At 45.0% G+C, this 19,627-nt stretch overlaps 2 protein-coding genes across 4 annotated transcripts in view; one reads left to right on the top strand and one right to left on the bottom strand.

Moving 5' to 3' along the window:
* Window positions 1–12,465, top strand: part of LOC108358878 (pecanex) — a 16,239-nt gene extending 3,774 nt beyond the window's left edge. Inside the window, exons 1-11 of one of the 3 annotated variants that reach the window (XM_017610395.1) lie at window positions 509–832; window positions 893–1,843; window positions 1,902–5,216; window positions 5,288–5,639; window positions 5,741–6,813; window positions 6,867–7,027; window positions 7,090–7,489; window positions 7,556–7,902; window positions 7,962–10,439; window positions 10,498–11,096; window positions 11,235–12,465. In XM_017610395.1, the coding sequence (XP_017465884.1) occupies window positions 544–832; window positions 893–1,843; window positions 1,902–5,216; window positions 5,288–5,639; window positions 5,741–6,813; window positions 6,867–7,027; window positions 7,090–7,489; window positions 7,556–7,902; window positions 7,962–10,439; window positions 10,498–11,096; window positions 11,235–11,673 (10,404 nt within the window). In that variant the 5' untranslated portion in view covers window positions 509–543 and the 3' untranslated portion in view covers window positions 11,674–12,465. Of the gene's footprint in view, window positions 1–508; window positions 833–892; window positions 1,844–1,901; window positions 5,217–5,287; window positions 5,669–5,740; window positions 6,814–6,866; window positions 7,028–7,089; window positions 7,490–7,555; window positions 7,903–7,961; window positions 10,440–10,497; window positions 11,097–11,234 lie in introns of those variants that run through there. The other 2 variants (XM_017610396.1, XM_017610397.1) reach the window with 2 other exon arrangements.
* The window catches only part of LOC108358874 (probable ATP-dependent RNA helicase kurz), an 11,228-nt gene continuing 3,358 nt past the window's right edge, over window positions 11,758–19,627 (bottom strand). Inside the window, exon 4 of the mRNA XM_017610390.1 lies at window positions 11,758–11,769. Within this exon, the coding sequence (XP_017465879.1) occupies window positions 11,758–11,769 (12 nt within the window). The remainder of the gene's footprint in view (window positions 11,770–19,627) is intronic.

The raw sequence follows: 19,627 nt of genomic DNA, 5'->3' as shown, positions 1-19,627 counted from the left end.
TTTAAGGTGATAATTGTATATATGTACAAACGTACGTATGTACCTTCCTAAAGGTGAAATTTGTCACACAAGGTTTCCTACAAGGTCAACACAGCCTTCCGTCGTGCATATGACAGTAGTTTGATGGGTAGTCAGTTTGGTAAGGCAGCATTTTAACTGCACAAGGCCACGTGCATTGTTGTGAACACATACCCACATACCAACACACTCACATACGCGCTTATGAAATAAAAATTTGTTTATAAAGTATTTGTGTTTAATACGCGAAATCCTTGGAGGTGTGCGGGAGGTGTGCAAAGGCAAAGGTGAGGTAGGATTCTGAACTCTGCGCTACCCTGCTAGCGGGTATGTTGTATTAAGAGTGCGTTTGAGTGTGTATACGGCCCACTACACATATCCATGTGCGATAACGTGGCATGTTNAAAGGCAAAGGTGAGGTAGGATTCTGAACTCTGCGCTACCCTGCTAGCGGGTATGTTGTGGTAAGAGTGCGTTTGTGTGTGTATACGGCCCACTACACATATCCATGTGCGATAACGTGGCATGTTGTTTGTTTATAAACAACAAGCAGCGCGTTTAAGTTCACGCCAAGTGGTGTTGCTGTCTTGTTTGGCAACTAGCTCATCCGTTTCTAGCTCATTAAGCGTTTGTTTGGTGAATTTTGTGCTGTTGTTTATCTTCATTTGCCTGTTTGCTTGCAGTGAGAATGAGACGGGCATCGAAATGAAAGTTATGCGCAACGATGGCTCACGCAATTCTGTGGAGCAGGCCATCAACGAGGCCAGTGAAGAGAACAGCATGATGTCAATGGAGAATGTGAATAGCATAATTGGTGAGTTACAAGAAATTTATCAATTTTATAAACAACTCTGAAATTTGTCTTTCCTTGCAGACCTCAAAGTGGACGTACATCGCAAAAACAGCTCCGAGTCCATCGAAATGTTATTCTATCCCCCCTCCGTCATATCTGGCAACAGCCAGCAAGATCAACAATCTCTCGCCGGTTCGCTGAGTGTTACAAAATCCATACGTTCCACGAATGCTCCTGCCGCCGGCGGCCTCAGCGTCTATCCGGAGCACGAAAGCGAACATTTGAACGCTTGCATCAGCGACGCGACCGCACACCACAGCAGCGCTGCCGCTCCCGGCAGTACCAGCAACATCACCACCACACGCCACTTGCCACACCTACTACGCAAATCATCGGAAGAATTTAAACGCCGCCATCAGCGTCGTCGACTCGAACGTCAGGGTAGCCTAGACGCGGGCGCCGAATCGTGCATTGCTACGAAACTTATTCGCAATCAGTCTGATACTATTGCAACAAGTGTTGCCACAGCGCGCAACGAAACCTTCCTGCATCCACAAAGTGGCCAAACAGCTACAGCTGCCGGTGTGGTGGGCAAATCAGCATCAGCAACAAAAATGTCTACTGCTGCTGTCGCACATCGAACTGCCACAACGAACTTTTCTACCACAGCAACGCTGACGCTCACCACCACAAACGCAACTTCAGCTATCCCAACAACGAATATGTCGAGTTCCTCGGGCGGCGCCATGTTGCCATCTGCCCATAAAAATACACGGTTGCAGCGTCACCGCAGCTCTGAGACACATGACGAACGCGTCAAGCAACAAAATCGCCTCTTCCTGCCCATTCACCACGAACATCAGCCGCATCACGCGTCCAGTGGCGCGAGTAGTAGCAGTGCGCTGGCTGGAATAGGCGGCGGTGATATACTGGACGATGATGAACTGGACTTAAGTGGACTAGGCGGCAGCGCAACTGGCGTGTCGGGACATATGGATACGCGTGTGCGCGCGCTGCAGTCCTGGATATTGGGTGAGTTAAGCCCAGCAGGCTGTGATAATACCTATTCTAATTCTTACTTTACCCATAGGCTCCTCCTCTGATGTCTACATTGAAGACGACAGCTACACGAAGTCTGATTTCGGTATAGAACAACTCGACTGCCGCAACGATAACCGCGCCGCCTTCTTACTGCAGCAACAACAGCCCTTCAACTCGCATTATCCACATCATCAGCCGCAGTTCTACCGCGCGCCACATCACCACCACCATCATCATCACCACGGAGTCGCCAACATACGCAAAGACTCAAGCAGCACCATGTCGGCGCTCCAGCTACCCGTCGGCAATGCCAAGTCGGGAGCGGGCGGCAGCGGAGGCAGCGGCAGCGGCATGAAAAGACGACGACATTCCAACGCGACTACCCTGTACAAAAGTGGCGCAGGTAGTGGTGGGGGTGCTCCGAATCATACGCTATCCGGCGTTTTAGCCGCCGCGGCGCTTTCTTCGGGTCAGCAGCCGACGGTGCGTCGAATTAAAAGTGCCGCACTCGAAATCTCCTGCCCGCGCCCCTCCGTATCGAACCTAAGCCCACACCCGAACAGCGTGGAGGCGATAAATGGAGAGCAAATGATAAAGAACCCGCAGTCGGCACTCTTGCCGCCGCCCAGCAAGTGTTTGGTGCGCAACCCGCATTTGAATCTGTGTCCAAAATTCGGCGGCAGCTTTGGTGGCGCCAGCAGCAGCAGCGGTGGCAGTAGCAGTTTAAATTTCGGCACAAGCGGTTCTACCACGGCGCTCATTGAGCCGGTGTCGCCTATCGTAGAGCAGTCGGACGAGCGCGCCTCGTCGCTAGATGTGGAGCCCCAACGCAGTGAGTGCGCGCTGGAGCTCAACGATGCCGAGCTGGTTGAATGTGGTGGCCTTGAAAATGAGGAGGACGAGGACGAGGCAGACATTGAGGATGGTCATGAGGAAAACGAGGGCATAGAGCTGGACGATGACAACGTCGATGACGTGGTGGACGATGTACCAATACGTCACAGACGCAAAGCGTTGGGCTGTCATCATCACAGCGCAGAGTCTGACGTCGGAAATATACTGGCAGATGATGATGACGATGAGGTAGATAACGACGAGGATGACGAGTTCAAGGACTTCGATGACGACTTGGAGCACGCGCTCAGCATAGAAATAAAACCTTCAGTTTGCGAAGCGCAGCCTGTAAACCAGCCAAAGACGGATTTTACTGACGACTTCGATCACATACTCAACGGCCTGGAGCAAATCCAGCAGGATTTGAAACGCTCTGCGGCGGAGAACAACCGGAAGGCACATGTCTATGCGCCCGACAGCGAGGACGACATCGATGAGCCTGCGACAAAGCAGCGGCAGCCAGTGCGTTCACCACCCTCACGCGCTGCCGTCACACATACGCAGGACGATGAAAAGCCGTCAACCTCGCAGTCCTTACGTCAACGCCTACATTCCACTGATTCGGAGACGGACAACAACGGCTCACGCTCGCCGCTGCTCAGTGGTAAATCCTGGCAGCAAACTAATGCCAAAGTCAAGGCTGCTGAGCAGGACATGTACATGGAAATAGCGGCGCTGCAGAAGCACAAAAATTTGGCTAGTCAACACGTCAGTGTAGGAATCGGCGCCCCTCAACACGCTTACGGGATGCGGCCGCAGCATGCCGCGCGCGGCGAAGGCGATTCCGGCTGCCCATCTAGCGACTGTGAGCAAGTGAGCGCCAGCTCGAAGGACATGCTGCTCTCGGGCATGGAGGCGGCAGTAAGCGTCACATCGCCGAAGGTGAAGGTGGACGCGCTAAAGACGAAGAAAGATCTGGAAGAAGGCCTGGAGTGCGGCAGAAAGCAGACTCCAAACATAGGAGGGGGCACCGGCAATGGGAAAAATCTGGGTGCAATACCAAAGGTCGTAAAATATCGCGAGGTGAACGAGACAATGCATGGCAGCAGTGGCGGCTCTCAACTTCACAAACGTCGAGTCGGCAGTGGCGGCGGTGCCTCTACGAGCACAGAAATGTCGCTGGTGCCATTCAATTCGCAGCATAGCACCACTTCAAAAGCGGCCTCGCGCACCTCATCCTCTACGTCGTCGCGCAGCATCAGTGCCGACTCGTTCTCGGCGGACATTCACAAAATGCTCTGGCTGATGACCGAACACGGCCGCTCTGAGGGCGCACAGCAGGGCATAACTCCGGCTATCGGAGGCATAGCAGGCGCGTCAAACACAAGCGCAATCGGCATCGGTGCTACCGCGCCCGGCAACATGTCCAGCGCGCACTTCCAGTTCTACCAGGACGCAATACAGGCGCTCAATACTTACCCTGCCACCTCCACAGACGGCCTCTCGGTGGCGGACCGCACGTACTATCGCGACAAGGTGCGGCGCAACTCGAAGCAAATATCAGAGCCTGGCAACTCCTCTATCGGCGACTACTCGCACGCGCATGAACTGCAATCGGCACAGCTGAGCAGCCAATCAGGCGCAACGACGGCGCCCATTCGCAATCTGCACCCGCCGCTCGGAGTCGTGGTCGCTTCGTCATCATTAAACGCGCGCACTGTCTACAACGGTGCGGGACTCTCCATACAAGGGCTCATCAACGTACTAAACGATGAGGGCCAACAGCGATCATCGCAGGGGCGCTCGGGCAGTGGCAGCAACACCACTGGAGCAGGCGCGGCCATACTCAACATGGATGGGCATCACATTGAAAGCTACTGCGACTACTGGCGCCCCGCCTGCATGCTATCGACCGAAAAGCCGGTGGCGCCGAAGAGCTACTACAAGTACCGCTTCAAATGTTGCGGCTACGAGCACGAATTCAAAATCTCAATGGACCGCCTGGAGCTGCTGGCGCTCTTCGACCGCGATCTGCACTGGCTGCACATAGTGTTGGCGGTGTTGTTGTGCGCGGCGGTCGCCTACCTCGGCGCCACCATACTCCAACTGGGCTACTACAAGGACCTGTGTGCCTTTCTCTTCTGTGCCGTCATAGCGAGCGCGCAGTACTCATTGGTGAAGAGCGTTCAGCCAGACGCGGCGTCGCCCATACACGGCTTCAACAAGACGGTGGCCTACTCGCGCGCCATCTACTTCTGCATTTGTAGTGGGATACTGTTGCTTTGCGAGCGGCTCAAGCGTGAGTACGAGCAGCAGCGCGCACCGCCGGAAGAGTTGAGCTTTTTCGGTATCCGCTATTCGCCGCTGTTGTTGACCGCAGCTGTACTTCAAATAATGTACGTCTTCCTACTATGCTTCCCGATAATCTTCTCGCTGGGGCTGTGTCCGCAGATAAACACGTTTCTGATGTATCTGCTGGAGCAAATTGACATGCACGTCTTCGGCGGCAATGCCGCTGGCAGTCTCTTAGGTGAGTTACTTGGGTGAAACGTCCTGTTTGAATTTTTTCTTAATCTTGTGTTTTCTTCTCCCCACCCACAGGCTCATTTCTCTGCGTACTGCGCTCCATTCTTGGCGTCATGCTGCTCTACGGACCACTGTACAGCGCGCTGGCCGAGGGTCGCGGCACCCAATTCATTGTTTTCTCCCTATTCTGCGCCATACTCGTGCCGCTGGGCTACCACCTTTCGCGATCCGCCAGCGACTTCAGCCACCTGTGGGCGCTCATTAAGAACTGCATTGTCAGCACCTACCACGATGACGACGATGACGATGAGCTGAGCGCCGCTACCATTAATGGCAGCGTAGCGAGTAGCCAAAAACTCACCACAAACACCACGCTCAAAGGACGCACGAAAAGCACGAGCGCGCGCCAGGAACAAATTGAAATGTCGGCGATAGACGATAAGATGGCGGCTGAAGGTAGTGAGCGCGCGGAGATCTATCGCACAAATCTCGAAATAGAGCGCAAGAGCAGCAAATCGAAGGCGTCTNCGCGATAGACGATAAGATGGCGGCTGAAGGTAGTGAGCGCGCAGAGATCGATCGCACAAATCTCGAAATAGAGCGCAAGAGCAGCAAATCGAAGGCGTCTTCGCTGGCGAGCAGCAGTCAAACGCTTGCAAAAACCCTGTCTAGCAACAAAAAGGGCATGACCACTTCGAACTCTTATATCTCAGTGGCGAATGGTAGCGCGACCGGCATGGAAAGCGCACATAATGGCGCAACGTGTACAGAAAATGCAAGCGGTGTGCAATTACTGGAAAATGAGAATCTGGATTTAGGAACGGAGACCGCTGCAACTACGCCTACCAACGCGCCTATTGGCCCCGGCGGTTCCAAGGAACGACTGCAGCAGCACACACTAACAACTTCAGTGGAGGCCCCTCCAACACAGCCAGCACAGGTTGCCATTTCATCCACAGCCGACATGGAGGCTGAGGAGATCGCACCCCCAGCAGCTGATGAGGATGACAAAATGTCCAGCTCTTCGACCACCAATCCGGGCGACATGTCCACACTCACCGCTGGTGGCGTGTGCGCCGACGTGGATACGGGCGCCTTGGCAGCCAGCGCCGCCAATGCGAGCGGTGCAGACAATGATAGCGATTCGCCCGATCCACTACCCAAGAAGCTGCAGGCTACCGTGAATATGCGCCTCAAGAACGATCTGGTGGTGACAACGCTGCTAGCGGCCATCGTCTTCGGCCTGCATTGCAGTACCGTCTTCACAGTGCTGCAGCCTGATCTCAACATTGTGCTGTATGCGTTCACAGGCGGCCTGGGCCTGCTGCTGCACTACATCATCCCGCAGATGCGCAAACATATGCCATGGCTATGCTTCGCGCGCCCCATACTGCGGCAGAAGGAGTACGGCCAGTTCGAGGTATCGCACGCGCCGAAGGTGATGTGGTTTGAGAAAGTGTACATCTACCTGTGCATGCTGGAGCGGAATGTAATGTTTCCGTTGCTGGCTATCTCGGCGGTGACTGCGGACGCCCAGATCGTTGTCAACAAATTCGGCATTGCTTGGGGCACGCTAGTGGTGGCGGTTTGTGCTCTGAAACGTGAGTGTCAGGGGGTGCGAAAATTTTGTTTATTACATTCTCTCTCCTTGTAGTGATGCGCAACGCTTATTCGGATCCCACAAACCAGTATCTGATTGTGATATTCACCGTGTTGTTCTTTCGGTACGATTTTGCCTTTGCAAGCGAAACGTTCCTGATCGATTACTTCTTTATGTCGCTAGCCTTCCGCAAGTGCTGTGATTTTCTGCTAAAGGTAAGCGCCAATTCCAAGTATCTTTTTTTTACTCCCTCTTTTCTTTTTCTCTCGACGTTTAGCTACAATTCATCGTTACCTACATCGCGCCCTGGCAAATAACCTGGGGCTCGGCCTTCCACGCTTTCGCCCAGCCATTCAGCGTTCCACACTCTGCCATGCTCTTCCTGCAGGCCGGCGTCTCGGCCATACTCTCCACGCCACTCAATCCCTTCCTCGGCAGCGCCATCTTTCTCACCTCCTACGTGCGTCCGATCAAATTCTGGGAGCGCGACTACAACACTCGCCGCATCGATCATTCCAATACGCGCTTGAGCTCACAGCTGGAGCGCGATTTGGGCGCGGACGATAACAACTTGAACAGCATTTTTTATGAGCATTTGACGCGCTCACTACAGCACTCGCTGTGCGGCGATCTGCTAATGGGTCGTTGGGGCAATGTCAATCAAGGCGACTGTTTCGGTAAGCTTTCTGGACGCATTTAAGTGTTTTGCAGAGTTAATCTGTAAACTTGGTTTCTTTCTCTAGTACTCGCCTCGGACTACCTTAACTGCCTGGTGCACATTATCGAGCTGGGCAATGGGCTGTGTACCTTTCAAATGCGCGGCTTGGAATTTCGTGGCACATACTGTCAGCAGCGTGAGGTGGAGGCTATCACGGAGGATGTGGAGGACAACGACGGATGCTGCTGCTGTGATCCAGGTCACTTGCCGCGCATGCTGAGCGTGAATGCGATGTTCTCCACACGCTGGCTGGCCTGGCAGGTGGTGGCGGCGCAGTATGTGCTGGAGGGCTACTCGATATCGGATAACTTGGCGAGCGCTACGCTGCAGGTCTTTGAATACCGTAAGGTGCTCATCACCTACTACATAAAGGTAAGCATGTTTGGCAAGCTTTAAAAAAAATTGAACATCAATTTTGGAATATTTTCCAGAGCATCATTTACTACGTCATCAAGAATCCCAAGCTCGAGCAGTGGCTTGCCTCAGCGCCCATCCAGGAGGCTCTGCAGCACACACTTAGCCGCCAGTTTGTCGATCTCGATCCCATTTTTAACTACAATCTCGATGAGGACTTCGATTTCCGCGCTGTTGGCATCACGCGCTCCAGCTTCTGCTACGTCTACCTCAGCTGGATCAACTACTGCTACGACAAGCGCAAAGAAAATCTGAACCCCACAGTGCCCGCAGCCTCTGCGCCCAATACCGCCAGCACAGCGGCCAGCGCGCCGCCACCGCCTCACACGCCTACTAACAACACCAGCAACGCCTACAATGACTCGAAGAGCACTCCCAATCTCTCCACCACCGCCACAACCACTGCAATCAAGTCACAGTCACAACAGCAGCTGCGCACGCGCCCGCAGAAGAGCGCAACCATGAGCGGCAGCACAACGATCAACTCGTCGGAACATATCGCCATCTCGCCGTCTTTCGCCAACATTTCGCGGCAGACGTCGGAGTCAGCGCCGGGTCTGAGTGGCGCAGGCCTCTCAATCGGAAGCGGTGGTGGCGGCGGCTACATGTCAGCCGGTGGCACGCATGCGCCGCTCGACAATAGCTTTGCCAATAGTGCCGCGACAGTGGGCGCCAGCATCTCAGCGGCGGCGAAGATGCCCACCTTGGGCCAACAGATGCGTGGCAAGGGAGGCACTGGCGCCGCACCGTTAAAAACACTGCGCAAGGAGGCGTCGCCCACGGCTAGTGCGGCTGCGGCAACTGCGTTTAACGTGTCCAATGGCGGCACAGAGCGCGCTGCTTCGGAGGAGCCCAATCGGCCGTTACTGAAGCTGAAAGTACCAAGCGTAACGAAGGACTCGCCAATAGTTTCACTTTGTTTGGCTTTGGGGTTGCTGGCGCGGCGATCGCTGGCCAACGCGTCGCACAGTTCTCTCACCGGCGTGGAATTCTTCTTGCATGGCCTGCACCAGCTATTTAAGGGCGACTTTCGCATTCAATCGCCGCGCGATGAGTGGGTTTTCGCCGACATGGAACTGCTGCATGCCGTTGTGGCGCCCGCGGTAAAGATGGCGCTAAAGCTGCAGCAAGACCACATTTCGAACCCAGATGAGTTTCACTACCCGGACGCTCTGTACGAGGCGATTGACACCTGTGCCAAGGATTTGGTGATATCGCACGAGGCGGATCCGGTTTGGCGGAGCGCGGTGCTTAGAGGCGCGCCCAACTTGCTCGCATTGCGACATGTCATGGAGGATGGCTCTGACGAGTACCGCATCATCAGGCTGACGAAACGCTTCCTTAGCTTCCGCGTCATCAAGCTGAATCGCGAGTGCGTGCGCGGCCTCTGGGCGGGGCAGCAGCAGGAGCTCATATATCTGCGCAACCGCAATCCTGAACGAGGCAGCATACAAAACGCCAAGCAAGCGCTGCGGAACATCATCAACTCCAGCTGTGATCAGCCCATCGGCTACCCCATTTACGTTTCGCCGCTCACGACCTCCTACGCCGATACGAATGAGCAGCTCTGCAAGGTCATCGGCGGCGCTATCACACTCGAATCCATCAAATCGAACGTGCTGGATTGGTGGCAGCGAATACGCGAGCGCTGTCGGCAAGGTTGTAGCTCTGGCTCGGCGATGGAGACTTCCAACCTTGGCATCGGTGCCGCCGGCGGCATGGGTAGCGCAACAGTTGGCAGCGGGGAGTCTGGTGGTGATATTGCACCCATTTACATCTCAGCGCCACTCTACAACACCCTTACAGTGGGCAGCCTCTTTAGCTGTCGGCCAGTGCACGGCGTCACAGTGCCCACTAGCATAGGTGGCAGTCTCGGCACGCAGTTCGGCAGTGATGGCGCGGTGGTGACGCCACTGTGGCGCTGTCCCGTGGTGACTGCAAAGCCTGCGCTGCTCGCTGGACTGCTGAATCGAGAACGCGAGCAAGAGCACGAACGCGAGCGCGAACAGTTGCGCGGTGTAGGCATACGCGTATCGCATTCGTTATCGCGTACTGAACGCGAACGCCGTGTAACACTGCCAATAGCCAGCACCAGTAGCGGTGGCGGTGGCGCAAGTGTAGCTGAAGCCAACAACAGTCCAGCAACGACCACAACGAAATCGGCCGAATCGGCGCGGCAGCTGGAGCCACATGCTGGCATCAGTGGCATGGAGTTGCAGCCTGGGAGTAGCAGTCCACGGTACACAAAGATATCAAGCTCCTCGGGCAGCCTCGGCATTGGCAGCATCATAACGACGCCCGGTGACTATCCACGCAAATCAAAGGGGCCAATCAGTCTGACAGCAGCAGCGGCGCTGGCTGCTAACGAGCGCAGCGGTGTGCCAGAGATGTGCGGCAAGTCGAACAGCGCCGACATGGTGGCTTCGCTGGCGGCTGCGGGTCACGTGCCGCGCATCGGGCTCTACAAGAAAGTCGTCATCATCGATGACTTTGAGGTAAATGCCGCTTTAAACAAAATTTATTTTCAAACTAAAATTTCTATTTTCGCTACAGATCTTCGACCGCATTGACGTCGGCCGGCGTTTCAACATGTTTTGGCCCAGCGAAGAAATGCGCGCAAAAGGTGGTCGCTCGGCCTGGAAAGATTGGCTGCCCTGTATCGGCATGGTTGGTTATGTGGTGCACTTCTGGATGCCCGGTCATCGCGATCTGCTTTTCCGTTCGCCCTTCAGCCGCGTGGTCTACCTGGTCGCCATGAATGGCTACTATGTACCAGTCGGTGAGTTCGGCATACGCGAATACGATCCCGTACGCGACGGTGATGACGGACTGAGCGAAGAGGAGGAAATGGCCACTGCTGCGGCGGGTGTGCTGGTCGCGATGCGCGCGGTAAATGCGCGTCGCAGCTCCATGCAGCAAGAGTTGCACGAATTTGATGAATTGCAGCAGGAGCGCGAGCGCGGGCGTGGCGAAGGACTCACTCCCATACTGGGCAGCAGCCTCGAATCGCCCACCTCGCATCTGATGGGCAGCAGCGTACTAAGTGGTGCGGGAGCAGATGTGGACACGTACACGGACGACGACGCAAAGGCTGTCGCAGCGGAGGAAAACTGCGCAGCTAACACAGAAATAGCGAGCGTTAGTGGTATAGGGGCCACGCCGGCGGGTATGAGTACCGCGCATGTGCAGATGCGCGCGGTGAGCAGCAGCAGCTCCGAAGACGAAGCTGAGCTGCTAAACTATGAAATGCAGCGACGTGAGCAATTCTTTAATATGTGGAAGCTAATGTNAGCCATGCCGGCGGGTATGAGTACCGCGCATGTGCAGATGCGCGCGGTGAGCAGCAGCAGCTCCGAAGACGAAGCTGAACTGCTAGTCTATGAAATGCAGCGACGTGAGCAATTCTTTAATATGTGGAAGCTAATGTCGGAGCACAAAGACGCCGAGCTGAAGGAGGCGGAGAAGGCAAAGCGTGAAGAGCGCGCGGAGGAGAGCAAAGAGCGTACGCAGAGTGAGGCGGTAAAGGCGGCGCAAGAAGCCACAGCGACGACGGGGTGTGAAACAAAAGCAGAGACAAGTATGGAGAACGCTGCTGGAGCGACGGCTGTGTGCTCAGTTGAGACAGAGAATAAAGAGGTTGAGGCAGAGGGTGTGACGGTAGAGCAACAAGGCAAGGCGTATGTGGCGCAGTTGGAACGCGACTCGCTGCCGGAATGCAGCGACGTTTAGCAGCAGCTGTGGGTGCTGTTCATTTGCGGTTGTTGAACTGAAAAATTTACAAAGTTGTTGAATTTAAACGCCGAAATGGCGCCTTCATATGGCAGCCTAGAAAAGCGGTAAAAACAAAAGAGATAAAAAACCACTAGTACGTAAGATTTACTAATTAACTATTATTGCATATAGTTACTGTATAAGATTTAGTTTTAGTTTAATAATTTAATTTGTTCAATTATGTAAGATTGTTGTAATCTTAAGCACGGAATCAAAAAACGCTAAAAGATGAAAAATAATTAACAAAAAAAATATGAAAAAAGCTTATAAATAAAGCGCTAAGTAGTTTATAATGCATAGCAGAAACACACAATAAGAAATTGTAGCATACTTTCAGGGTTATAAAAACTGAAAAAAAAAATTTTTAATTCATACAGATAAACAACAGATACATACTCATTCCTAGAGCAATTGCAAATCTTCCTACTGTACCTACGTAATAAGTATAGCGCATACACATACACACATATACATATGCATAAATACATACACACATATATATATATATCTACATATTTTAACCATAGCCGTTATGCCAAGCAAGAAAAGCAAAGAACAAAATGTATAAAAGCCAAACAAAGAAGCGCGTTAACATTGTTTATTTACATACATAGTATACATAAAACGGAACAGAAATATAAATATTATTGGTTTTTATGAGCATTTGATTTACATCACAATTAAAAATTTTTAAAGTAAATTTGAAAAAGAAGATTGTAAAAAAGTTTTTATATTGAATAAAAGAAATTTTCCAATAGAAAATATGGCACAAAAATCGTATAAAATACAAAAAATTGTTTTCTATTTTCTATTTTCACATTATTTTTTATTATATTTTTTTATTTTATTTTTTCAAAACAATAACTATTGCATGTGAATTGAGGCAACCTCAAAACTGCAATTCACATACACAGCCGTATAGTTAATTATGGAAATTTATATCGCCTGTTAATTATTTTAACAAGAGTTTATATACAGGAGCATTAAACTGATTTAAACCCTTGTCAGTGGATATTGCTCAGCTTTGAAAATTTGGTGCAAATGCATCAAAAGGTTCAAAAATTCATTGTAAAAATATATACAAAAAAAATTGGTCAAAAGTTTTTAAAATTGAGTAGCTAAAAAACGCCAATCTAAAATAAAAATTTATTACTTATTCTGAGCAAATGCTGATTTTTTTTTTGATATTTGTTGAATTTGTTGTTATAATTTGGTAAAAAATTGCATGAAAAATTTTTATTCATTTTTCGTTTGTTCGTTATTTAGTTCATGTATACATATGTATGGATGAAGTGGTAGAAATAATATTTTTATTTCAGGATTTGGTTATAGTTTCCAAAATTTGTATCTAAAAAGTAAACACTCGTTTTTTCCTCATTTTTATTTTGACCTGAACAATAGTTTAATTTACGTACTTGCGATTTTTTTCTTCAATTTTTTTCTTAATTTCGCCCGTTTTTCTATACTTTCAACTCTTTTCTTAAACTTCTCTATGTAAAGAAACCAACTGCTTACTATTAGTGTCAAACTAATTTTTTTTAACTATTTCTTAAATTTTAAGTCGTGCGCAAGCTTTATTTACATCCATATATGAAAAAATATGTACATCGTACGTTTATTTTTTTCCAAATTTAATTTTTTAAATGCATTTTTTATTAAATTTGCACGTAAAAATAATAAACAAAAATCGCATAGCCTAAAAAGTAAAACAGGTACCAAATAATAAAATTAATGATGGAATTTTCTAGCTGAAAACTGTATAAATAATAAGTTATAAACTAAGCGCTAAGGGTTTTGGAAGTTCTAATAAAACTTAATTAAAAAATTAAAAATATGCAATTTAAAAGCGACTAAAGCGCAACTAAAACGCAAAAGAGTAAAGAAAAAATATACGATTTTTTTAAAAAACAATTCATTTATGTAGTTTAGCAAGTAGTAGCGTAGGAAATTACAATAAAATATACGTAGGTGTATTATTTTTTGGAAGAAAAATATTGCAGAAACTAATTGTGAAAAAATTTTAAGGAACTCTGTATGTATGTACATATGAAAAAAAAAATTTCAAAATATTTTTTTAATTAAGTTCCAAAAAACATATAGAAAAATAAGTAAACGATTTAATTAGAAAACTTGTACAGAATAATAAAATTATTCGAAAATATACATTTATAATTTTTTTTACTTTTATTATTGTACACACATTTTTGGTTTAATTTCATTGTTTTTTGCTTTTTCGGTGTATTTTTAGACAGAATTAAAACAAAAATTATAAAAACACTTCATCTTTTTCTTTCAACATATTATTTTGTATGCTTTATAAATTGCACTCTGTTTATTTTTTATTTTTGAATTTACTTTTTTGTGAAAAAAAAACGAAAAATGCACCATTGTGCAAGGTTGGTAGAAACCGGTATAAACGCGTGTAAGAAAGTAGTTGTAAAACTGAAAAATCTATAAACGAAAGGAATTACTGATTGCGATTTGAAGAAAGGAAGAAAATATAAGAAAAAGCTCTCATGTTGCCTTAAAATGTTAGACTGATTTTTTCTACACTTTAAATATAATACAAAAATAAAAAACAAAACAAAAAGCACTAAAAAATAATAAAAATACATGAATAATGTCTATAGGTTCGGAAATGCCGGGAAAGTAGCGCAAAAGGGGTGAAAAACTAACTAGTGAAAAAAAAACAGCGGGTTCGTTGTGAAAAAATAAAAATTAAAACTTAAATCCACACAAAAACAAAAAAAAATATGTATTCAAATATACGTATTTTTTTTTAATAAGTGTACCATTTTTAACATTATTTAAATGAAATTCGTTTGTTAAAAATAAATAGTAATTTTACACTCTTAACAACAACAGTGGTTACAAATTAGTTAATGTAAGCAGAAAAAAATTGATTCATAAAATACCCAAAAAATAAGTAAAAGTAAAAATCTAGTTGAATTTTGTTGTTAAACAGTGCATATTAACCATAAAAAATTTATTAATTATTGAATTAAGAATATGAAATTTTTAAGAAAAAGCACTAAAAAATAATTCCGCGAACTTATTTTATTAATTTGAAAAAAAAAATGCATTCATTTTAAGTTTTTACTCAATTAAAGCGCCCATGGGGTGGTTTCAGAAACAAAAACATGCAACCTTGGTATCTACAGAATTCAATTTAAATAACTTCTTGAGTGTTTTCGGGGTATTTGAATAACATTTGGGACAACTAACATATTTTGGGACAGAATTAAAATAAAACAAAAAACTCGTGTTTAACACTCTCTAAGTACTTTTTAGACCATAAAAGTGTCCACACAAATTGCCACCTTTTTTGTGAGGCATTTACATAAGTTCGTAAAATCCATGCAAAATTCTCTTGCTCTTTTCCATTTAGACTTCGAGTCGTGTCGCGTCGATTTATGGAGTTTTACCCCCATATTCATAAAAAATAAAGAAGACTTTTTAGCTGCTTATAAATCGAAATTTTTTACGAAAATGTCACTGTGTCACAAAGTTCTTTAAACCTATTTCATTTTTTATGAATAAGGCCATTAAATTTTTGTGACTACATGCAAATCGTTTAAGAATACGTTTTAATGCAAACCGAACCCCGCGAGACACTCGAAGATGTCTTAAATTACAAAAAAAAAATTGTATAGCTCACACTTAATTTTGGGACACGTTTAAATTCTTAAAAGTGGCATAAAATGCGTTCATTTACTTGTAATTTATATACTTCATGTTGCTTTGGGACATATACAAATTTTGGGACAATATTTTGGGACAGTGAAAAGTTAAAAAAAAATGAAGAATTCGTATTTCGTAATAGATATCTTAGGATAACACGTATGTATGTAATTTTGGGACCTTACAAAATACAAAATTTAACAAACCAAAGGCGTTTAAAATTTGTGCACATAGAATTTCGACTTTATGCAGTAGTTCTGGGGCCATCTGCAATTTTCGGGACGATGCAAAATTCCTCTTTTATTTAAATTAGATGTTTTTTTGTTTGTTTTTAACTTACAGCAAAGTTTAAGACAGTTTGTATTTATTCATTTTCTCAAAAAAAAACATTTAAAAACAAAAACAGATGCGCTTTAGCTCAAATATAATCACAAATTAACCCAGAAAATATTATAACCACATATTACAAAATAACAACAAATCTAGTTATGCATATTTAAAAAACACAATGAGTATGAAATATTATCCAAAATATTAACCCATTAACAAACAATTTCTATATCCATAAAAAACATTGCATACGTATGTACATATGTATGTACGTTGTATCAATGATTAATTACATACATGCATATGTGTTTGTATAAACATATAAAATAACATTTATGTACTTGTACGCGTTTATAACTAGACATACCCTTGGAAAATATTAAAAATAAATTAATATTTTAACAATCGAAACCCAAAGAGATTCCACAAATTAATGTAGCTTAACTAAAAAATAATTTTTCCAAATTGGGTACATACATATTTGCATATACATACATATATATACATAACCTCTTCTACAGCTGTAGCTATACATATATGTTTGTAAGAATTATAACCAAAATTTACACGAACAAATGTTTCAAAATGTATAAAATTAATAATAAAACGAAACTATTTTAAGACCAACAATATAGTTTAGTTAATTAAAAAAATATTTCTAATTAAAATAAAAATTAATTGCAAACCAGTTTTGTTATACATATGTAAGTATATTTGTAGAAAAAAGAATTTTTCACAAATTTGCCTATTTCCACAATCCGCCTAATGCGTCACTTTCCACTCTCTCCACACTATCTCTACACTCTATTAAACTATAAACAACTTTTTTATTCTAATACTTCCTACTATCTCAAAGTTTCACCGCCAAATAAAAAAATAAAATAAAAAAATTGCTCGCAATTTACTAAATAACTCCCTTTTGCAAAAGAAGATATTGACAAATTTAGAAGTACATACATGTACATACATACATACATACATATGTATGTATATATATGTATGTATGTATGTATATAACCAACATTTTCTATTCTAATGCGCTGCGCCGTTTGTTTACATATATACTTATTAAATAAATACAAAAAAAATAAAATAAAATCGAACAAAAATATTTTTAAATTTAGTATATTAAAACAAATATTAAAATTCGCTGTTTTTTAACATATTAATTACAAAATGCATAAAAAGTGTTTTCCTCTTCAAAAACAAAAACAAAAAAAGCATAAGCATATCATAAATGACTAGTTAAAATATTTAAACTACAATAAAAATATAAGTATGAAATTTATAAACCAATAAAATAATATAAAATTGTTTATTGAAATGAATTTTGTTTGTTTTGGGGTCAGTACCTAACTTCCAATCTCTCCTAAAACCATTTTGAGGTTCGCAGGAATTTTAGAAGATCCTTGATTTCGACGCATCTAAGGTCCTCCAGGTTATCGAAGAATTGCCTACCCAGTGTGAAGAGTCTTCGTCTGGCTGTCAGTGAAGATGTAGATATCAGCTTGGGATAATATATCACACTTTACCAAGGTTTGTGGCTTGGTCGATTGCCATCAGTTCCGCCTGAAAGACGTTACAGTGGTCCGAAAGACGAAAGCTAAGGGAGATTCCCAGGTGTTCGAAGTATACACCCCTACCAAACCTTCCTTCGAGCTTTGAGCCATCTGTGTATATATGAATGGATTCGCCACTACTTAGAGCGCCTCTGTTCTACTCTTCCCTTTAGGGTAGGAGGGTCGTAAACGCTGTAGTGGGAGCAGAGTTGGGAAGGGCGCAGTCCATCAATCCGGGAAGCTTCGATAACTCCGTTAGTATTGTACTGTGACCATAACTGGTGTTTGACCACTTATTTAAACTATTCATACGAATTACCGTAACGCTTGCGACTTGTTTGGCATGTAGATTAACCGAAAGATAGTTCAGTAGGGCATACAGTTCCTTGGATGGTGTTGTTCCAATCCATATCTTCCTTGATGAGGTAGCTTATATTTCTAGGACACGTTGATAGTATCTTACGTAGTCTGCTTTCCTCGGAAGAGCTTTCTATCTTTTGACAGAAGTTTCTCCATGGGGAGCGCTTAGCATATCTGACTGCATACTTAAAACGGCGTTGACAGTCCTTAAATTCGCTCCAAGAGTTGCATATATTTGCTTCGTTAAAATTTGATCTACATTCCCTTCTGAGTGTTGCGATTTCAGTCGGCCACCATGAAGGTCTTGGTATGCTACTTGTAGCCCTGGTCGGGCAGGCTACCTTCACCGCACGTTGGAATACTTTATTTAGGTTATCAACGACCTTATGAAGTTTAGGTTTTGAGTTTATCTGGGTAGTGGGGTCAGCAAGGCTTTTAGAAAAGGTTGTTTAAAACTTTTTCCAATCTGTTTTCAAGACCGCTTTTTGTTTCTTTATTGGTAGCGTTAGGCATACACATGGTCCGAAAAGGGGTTGTCTTTAGGGACTCTCCAGTCATTCAGAAGTTCTGCCCCCTGTTCATTGACACATGTTATGTCAAGGACTTCCCTTCTAACAGATGTCCCGAAGGAGGGAGTGTCACCTATATTGGCCTTCGCTTACCGTCGATTTCGCCTATCTTTGCTACCTTCCAATCATGGGTAGGTAGCTCAGGGTTGCCCATGCGAATCCATTTCAGCACTTCCTGTGGGTCGGTGTAGAAGTCTGGGATCCACGCCCTGGATCTTGGCCTATTGGGAAGGTCTTCCCGCAACCCGACGCGACCGATTGCCGATGTGTAGAGGTCAGCTGACCTTTGGTCCGCACACCTCGTCATTTTGACGCTTCTGGGGATGGCTACTGCCCAGGGCAACATTAGTGCCAGAATGGCGCACCTCAGAGACCGGAGGCTTAGCCATGCGGTCTGATGTCGTCGAAGTCGCTTTAGGGATTGCACCTGTCGGTGTTTAACTTTAACGCATTTGATTTAAAGAATAAGAAAATCATGCTCCAAAGTGATTTCGCAGCAAATATCATATTTAGGACAAAAGAAACTTGAAATTTCTTTAGAATTTTTAGCATTTAGAAATTTTAGCCATAGTCAGTTTAAAAACAGAGAAGCAGACTTTTGGAAGCTGTTTTGTGGCAAATGTAATTTTTGGGACAAAGAACTTTCAGTATAATATATATTTGTATAATAGTATAAAATTGGAATTCGCGCTTTTGTTGGGAACAAAAAGTTTTGCATGTTATTTTTTCAGACGGTTTCACCAGCAATTTAAATGGAATTTTTTTTTTCAGTAAATTTCTATATAAAATTCCATAAATTAAATTAATATTTCACTCAAGAAATTGGCTGTTAAAAACTCAATATTTCCAAAACAATATTTTATAAATTATACAATACAAACAAATTTGTTTGCAAACATTTNGTTCGTATGGAATAGTAGCTTATGTCGAAAGGTTGGCTTTAGTATAAATCGGCATTCGCAGCATACGATTGCGAATGACTCACTGGGGCTGAGCAGTTGAAGAAGTTTTGGCCAATAAACGTTCAATAAATAGTTCCGATACTAGCAAGTCAATATTCTTATTAAGTCCCATCAAAAAAATTCCTAGTCGTTCAAAACATAACGTCGCCTCAGAAAACGGATGACGAATGTGCAAAATCACGATTTTGGGATTTTGATGCAGATTTACTAAGTTGGACATGCTCTTTCGATTTCTGCAATCCATTTTTTTATATCTCCATTAGTTTTTGAGATATTTCGTGCGCATTTTGTCGTATGTTACATAATATTAATGATTGGGTATGCCTTTTGTTGTATGTGCTGAAAATGCGTCACATACGACAAATTCCCATACAAACGTACCTTTTTTTTAATCATAAAACGTTTGTCGTATGTGGCACATACGACAAATTCCCATACAAATGTAATCTTT

This window comes from Rhagoletis zephyria, unplaced genomic scaffold (assembly GCF_001687245.7).
Source record: "Rhagoletis zephyria isolate East Lansing unplaced genomic scaffold, Rhagoletis_zephyria_1.1 Rzeph_scaffold_00308, whole genome shotgun sequence".
Taxonomy (NCBI): Eukaryota; Metazoa; Arthropoda; class Insecta; order Diptera; family Tephritidae; genus Rhagoletis; species Rhagoletis zephyria.
This window is presented reverse-complemented; position numbering and strand designations above follow the sequence as displayed.